The following is a 7,056-nucleotide window of genomic DNA, read 5'->3' on the forward strand; positions in this document are numbered from 1 at the left end:
TTATACATACAAACGATCAGTAGTAAATAAAAACATCTAAATACAAACCAGTGTATTACATAAAAAATATTTAATTTATGCAGACATTTAATTTATTTTATTACATAAATATGTTTAGTGAATTCATAAAAAAGTATACACTCACGGTTTATATTTTAATTATACAAAATGGTGAATACAAACATTTACTAAATATTTATGAATATTCACTTGTGTATTATTTTACTAATGACTTATATTGAAAAATTTATAAATTTAAATATTATACATGATTGAACTTTTTTTCATAAATTTTATTTTATATATAAATATTTAAAATAATACATGAATAATTTTGAAATTAGGTTATTTCGTTTGTATGTACAATATTTATAACACACAGATATCACAAGGTTATATTTATTACTGAAATTATAATTTACATACTATCTACAAATTCTTTAAAAAAACAGATGCAAAATGGGCTGCACTGGCCATAGCCATTTGAGCTTCATGAGCGCCTATTCTAGAGAGAATTCCTTATTTAACACTGTGTCAAATTTTTATTCCCTATTTGACATCGGAAATTTATTATGTCCCAATATAACACCGAATCTAAATTTTATGCCTTTTATAGCACTTTCGTTCATTTTGAGCTTTGACGTTGTTAAATTACAACTGAAAAAACCCTTTTGCACCTCATGTGGGATGTGTCACTAAAATTTAACTAGATCCTAATAAAAAAACACATGCCCAGCCGTCTTTTTTTTTTCCTGATGGAGTGCCCAGCCGTGCTGGTTTGCTGTATGCGGCTACGTAGGTTGTATGTGTGTACCTGGCCGGTTCGGTTGCTAGGTCCGTGACGCGTGTAGGCCGAGCCAAACGGGCCGGCTGGACGGATCAAGTTGATCAATTTGTTACTCTACTACTTCCTTCGTAGTCTTTTAGAGAATCCACCATGGACTACTTCCTCGTTTTCAAATATTTGTCTTTTTAGGCATTTTAAATGGACACAATATATGGATGTATGTAGACATATTTTAGAGCATAGGTTCACTCATTTCACTCCGCATGTAGTCATTTGTTGAAATCTCTACAAAGACAAATATTTAGAAACGGAAGAAGTACATACGAAGCAAAATAAGTGAATTTACATCCTAAATATGTCTATATACATCTATATGTAGTTTGTAGTGGAATTTCTAAAAAAACTTATATTTAGGAACGGAGGGAGTAGTTAAGTGCGTGCTTGCATGTATGTATAGGAGTTAGCTGCGGTCGTGCGTACGTGTCTGTGTGGCCGTTGAGGCAATGCTATGCAAGCGCTGGACGTGGTCGTGCCTGTTTCGATACAAAGGTTAAACTAAACCGGCTCTATCTAAACATAGCATATAACAAATCCAAGGATAAGTAATTCTTAGTTTTCCTAAAACTCAAAAAATGACTTTTTGGAAAATGGTAATTAGGAAAAGAGTCTGTCTAAGACACATCTAGATGTGACATAATTATGTCACATTTAAACTGATGTCCATTCTGTTTGTGGTCTATTTTTTTATCCTAGTTTTATTTGTTTTTTTCTCTCGAATATGCACGAGTGTACATATATTAAAGAAGAAAGACAAAGAGTGCCTCCACCATAGTTACAGAGTTCTTATTACATGTTAATCCTCCTCACTCACCCACCTCTCTATCCTATCGAAGAAGGGCATTACATCCCCTTTCAAAAGCCCCGTGGATGACCACCTCAAAACACACCTTTTTCAACAACTGCTCGATGTCGCGCTCCCTCAAAAACAACATATTTGTAACTGAACTATTTTGTAAAGCTGGTCTTCCAAAAATCCCACGAAAACGGGTTTGTTTACACTAGTCACTAATTTCATTTATCCAAAAACAATCACGTAGCTCTTTTGCAAAAAAAGAAGAAAAAATCCCACATAGCCAGGTCGTATTGTTAGTGGCGACTTGGGCCAGATAGCCGCTTCATGTTATCTAAGGGGTAAAAGAGTCTTTCAATGTGCAATTTCGCATCACTAGAAGAAAAAATGGACGAAAGTGTTATAAAGGGCATAAAATTTAGACTTGATGTTAGATAGGAAAGAAAATGTTTTTCGGTATCAAATAAGGAAACGAATTTAAGATAGTGTTAAATAAGGAATTCTTTCTATTTTCTACTCCATCCGTTCCTAAATATTTGTCTTTCTAGAGATTTCAATAAGTGATTACATACTGAGTAAAATGAATGAATCTACACTCTAAAATATGTCTATATACATTCATACATGGTAGTCCATTTAAAATATCAAAAAAAAATATTTAGGAACAAAGGAAGTAGTACATTAAGCCTAGTTATCCACATTAATTCTGTACATGTGCATGTCGAAGTGGTAGCGCGGCTTGTTTGCTAAGCTGCGCTCCTGAGTTTAGGCCTGGAGGTCACTCTTTTTTTTTGTTAATTTTCACTCTGTAATAGCAGAATACTCCCTCCGTTCTTGAAAAAGTTTACTTCTAACTTTATTGAAAGGTCAAACTTTTTTATATTTGATCATATTTATACAATAATAGACCAATATTTATGCAACAAATTAGTAGTTGCTACCATCATCTTTCAATTTGTTTGGTTATATGGCAATGTGTAAAAATATTTGATTTCACAAGCATTGACATATTTGTGCACAAACTCGGTCAAACTTTGAGACAGTTTGACATTTTAACAAAATTGGAAGTATACTCTTTCAAAGACGGAGGGAGTACATATTAGCTGGTTATCCTTAGCGTTGTAAACGTTGGTCAACGATTTGGGACCTAGCGCCCTATTTTTTTGTGTTCATTTTCATGGTAGTATAGTGGTCGGTTTTTCTGCAAATAAAAAAAAAGAGGAGGGGGTTGTGCAAAAAATCATTACCATGGATGGTTTTTTCCGTGAATAAAAAATACATGGGTGTTTTATGAAAAATGTGCTGTCCAAGTACACACGGATACACTGCATACACATGTGACTGTATATGTACGCTTGAGTCAAGTTAAGTAACTGCAAATACGTATTTTCAAAATTCTAACATCAAACTAAACATTGAACACAAGTTCTATAATTTTTGATATAGTACAAGGACAATTACTAGATAATATCATCAACACGCAAAAAGGAGTGACAAATAATAAAATTCCTCTACCGATGAGGGCAACAAGGAAAACGACGAAAGAGCAGCGAACACTGGAGGAAGACCGAGGCATGTTCCACGGGCCGTCCATCTATAAACCAACGGTGGATGCGTGTTCACGCGTCTTTGAACACTCAAAACGATTAATTAAGCTCGTGGTCGTCACAAACGCAACTATTCCCAGGCACATCCCATTTCCAATCCCCCCACCCTTCCTCTCTCTCTCCCCCGCCCCTCGCCGTCGCCGGAGAGAGAGAGAGAGGGACGCGGCCGCGGGAGAAGAAGGAGGGAAGATGATGATGACACGGGCCTCCATGGGGGCCATGGAGGGCGCGGCGCTGGACGAGGTGGTGCGGCGATTGGTCGAGGGCGGCCGCGGCGGGCGGCAGGTGCAGCTGTCCGAGGCGGAGATCCGGCAGCTCTGCGTCGACGCCAAGCGGGTTTTCCTGTCCCAGCCGAACCTCCTCCGCATCCAGGCCCCCGTCAAGATCTGCGGTGATTATTAAACAAATCATTTCTAGCTTTGGTTTTGCTCCTTTCCAAATTATATGTAGTTTTGATTTTGATGATGGTATTTCTTTCATAGAACGAATAGGTTTGTTGGTAAATTTTTAGGCGATGTGGAGAATCTGTGAATCATGAGGGGATTTGGTACACCTTGGTGGTGTTTGGTGGAATTTAGGGATAAGAAAAGGATGGGTTTCCTTACAAGGGATGATGATCTCTTTGTAGTATGATGATAATGCCTGATTTGAGCTTCCTTGGCCTTAAAGAGCCATTAATACTTAGTCATAGGTACTCCTAGGGGATGCAAGTGGGACCCGTGAAAGCCTGCATATAAGTATATTAAAAGGCAACCTTATGTAAATATCAAAGGAAAATTACAATAAGTTGATTTTGTGTATACTTATGGAAGTGCTTCGTGGGTTGCCCTGCCGGCTTGCATCCTTAGGTACTCCACTTTGGTTGCTCCCGCCATTTGTTTTGCTCACTTTAGAACATGTGAATTCATGATAGAGTTATGAATGGAGTTGCTGGGTTAATGAGCTGAGGTAGGATTGTTGGCCATATTGGCGGCTGCGGTGGATGGTCAAGTCGCTGCTCATTGTCCATTAAATTTGTTTGCACGAGCTGGTGACATTGTGACCAACACTGCTGTTCTTGGTTCTACACCGGGTTTGGCCGGTATTAGTATTATTGTAGTCCATATGTCATCCCTCTGGTGTCAGGAAGTACAGAGTAGCATCATGCATAACAACCCTACCAAATTTTTAAAGTAAAATAACGCAAAAAGGATAGGCAAATTGTGAACCCTGGGCTGCAATGCATCATAATAAACTTGGCAACAGGTCCACAGAAGACTTGTCTTCACCTTCAATATGTCAATTGCCTTCTTCACCTTCCTTTACCCAAATTTTTATACAAATGGTCAGTATACTGCCTGACACCCTATCATCAATTGTCATTTCATTTCAAACTTCCCATAATGCCCACCATGTAGCCCACAGCCTGAAGGTTAAATAACCATCAATTTGTCTGTGTACAGTCCTCCCAGACCAAGCCATCAAACAGTGAAATCTTCCTGAGACTGAGACGAAACAAACAATTTGCTGAACAAACTTGATATGGTTTTGATCCCTGACACAACACGATAATCCCCCCCTTGGCAGTTCCTCTTTCAACCAAACATCTAAGTGGAGTTTATTATCGAAGACTTGCCAGAGGAAAAATCTTGTTCTTTATTTGGTTTTTGCAGGCCACACACTGACCATTCTGTAACTGGCAACTGCTCACTTTCTGTAGAAGGATCTTGTAGAAATGTCATTATTATTTTCTCTAGTCCTGAGCTAATAACATCCTCAATTACACCTCCTCCAACGTGTATATCAAACCATTCCACATGTTAATCTAATAACCTCTACATCCCCTGACATCTTTGATTCACCTGCCATATTCCATCCTAGCAACAATCAACCACCGGCATAGATTTGAGCAAATTTGAAAAATAAATGATACTGAATACTGGTATGTACAACCTTTATAGCTCTACCATTCTACAGATTATCTGCTAAGCAGCCTTGTCAGTAAAATACCTGTGAGTTTATCTCGTTTGTGTGATAAAGATTTCTTTCTGCACAAAGTTTAGAGCTTCTTAATATTCTTTTCATTATCACTGTAATTTCTTTTGCACATCTTCACAGAAAACTCGAGTCTTACCTATTATGATGATACCTTCAGGTGATATCCATGGTCAGTTTGTTGATCTTCTGAGGTTGTTTGATTTGGGTGGTTATCCTCCAACCTCAACCTATGTATTCCTTGGAGACTACGTAGATAGAGGCAAACAGAGCTTGGAAACTATATGCTTACTGCTGGCGTACAAAATAAGGTACCCTGACAAGGTTTTCCTGTTAAGGGGTAACCATGAAGATGCCAAAATCAACAGAGTTTATGGTTTCTATGATGAATGCAAGAGGAGGTTCAATGTTCGACTGTGGAAGATATTCTCTGATTGCTTCAACTGCCTGCCTATTGCAGCACTCATTGATGACAAGATACTGTGCATGCATGGTGGCCTTTCACCTGAACTGACTAACCTGGACCAAATAAAGGATATTGAGAGGCCGGCTGAGATTCCTGATTATGGTCTCCTGTGTGATTTGCTTTGGTCTGATCCTAGCCCTGACGGAGAAGGGTGGGGGGAGAGTGACAGAGGTGTTTCATGTACGTTTGGTGCAGATAAGCTTATAGAGTTCTTGGAAAAAAATGATCTTGATCTTATCTGCCGAGCCCATCAGGTTTGTGAACACTTAGTTGAACTCCTGTTATTTTCTGGATTATTGTTATTCTCGAGCTTTACTTACAATAACTGCATGTACCATGAATGCCCTTAGGTGGTAGAAGATGGTTACGAGTTCTTCGCACAGCGGAGATTAGTCACCATCTTCTCAGCTCCAAATTACTGCGGGGAATTCGATAATGTAGGTGCTCTGTTGAGCATAGATGAAGATCTAATGTGCTCATTTCAAATCTTGAAGCCAAATGAAACAGGCACATCGCGGGTAAAAAGACAAATTCCAAATAAGGTAAATCAGCTGGCTTCAGATTGGATTCATATTCTACTATGTACTAGAAGTTGAACCTGTGGAGATAGAATGTTTTATCATTGTATTACCTTTATGGACTACTCCCTCTGTGCATAAATATAAGACGTTTTAGAGACTTGTTAACTCTCTAAAATGTCTTAAATTTATGAACAGAGGGAGTAGAATATTAAAAAATAGAAACCATGATCGACGAAACGAAAGAAAATTCGATGATAATGCCTCTGATGCACAAGATTTGCTGTGGTTTGCTGGTTCTGTTAATTATTGCATAATCCAGTCGTCTGCCCTTTTTTAATGAACATATAATCGCTGCACAGTGGGCTGCACATGATTTTTTCCCTAAATTTTAATGCCATCTCGATGTTACTTCTGTATGTTCACGAGGAAACTTTGCGGATGACACTACCACAGAGAGTGATAGTGAATTGATAATGTAATTGAGGATAATCCTTCATTCAATCTTTGATCAAGAAGGGGCCATTCGATGCATTCATTGTATTTCCGCTAACTATTACATTTTAGCTACCCAACCAGTTAGGCCAACTCCAACGCAATGACCCAAACGGACACGGATTTTATCCGTATTTTGTCTGTTTGGGTCAGGAAAACGGACATGACCTCTGTGCCCAACGAAGCTGCCCCATTTGGTGAGATGTCCACCCCCGCCATTTCCTCGAACACCTAGCAGGCGTTGCCGCCACCGCCAGTGTCAACGACGAGCATGCTCTCCGACGTCCGAACCTGACGCTGCTGCGTGCGGCGTCGACTCGGCCGTGCTCCTTGTCGCGCGCGCGCCAGTGCTCGCCCTG

General features: G+C 39.1%; 1 protein-coding gene across 1 annotated transcript in view; it reads left to right on the plus strand.

The window, feature by feature from the left end:
* The first annotated feature begins 3,309 nt into the window (after positions 1–3,309).
* LOC119326562 (serine/threonine-protein phosphatase PP1-like) overlaps positions 3,310–7,056 on the plus strand; it is a 6,285-nt gene continuing 2,538 nt past the window's right edge. Inside the window, exons 1-3 of the mRNA XM_037600197.1 lie at positions 3,310–3,635; positions 5,379–5,938; positions 6,035–6,226. Of these exons, the coding sequence (XP_037456094.1) occupies positions 3,434–3,635; positions 5,379–5,938; positions 6,035–6,226 (954 nt within the window). The 5' untranslated portion in view covers positions 3,310–3,433. The remainder of the gene's footprint in view (positions 3,636–5,378; positions 5,939–6,034; positions 6,227–7,056) is intronic.

Source organism: Triticum dicoccoides, chromosome 1B (assembly GCF_002162155.2).
Source record: "Triticum dicoccoides isolate Atlit2015 ecotype Zavitan chromosome 1B, WEW_v2.0, whole genome shotgun sequence".
Lineage (NCBI taxonomy): Eukaryota > Viridiplantae > Streptophyta > Magnoliopsida > Poales > Poaceae > Triticum > Triticum dicoccoides.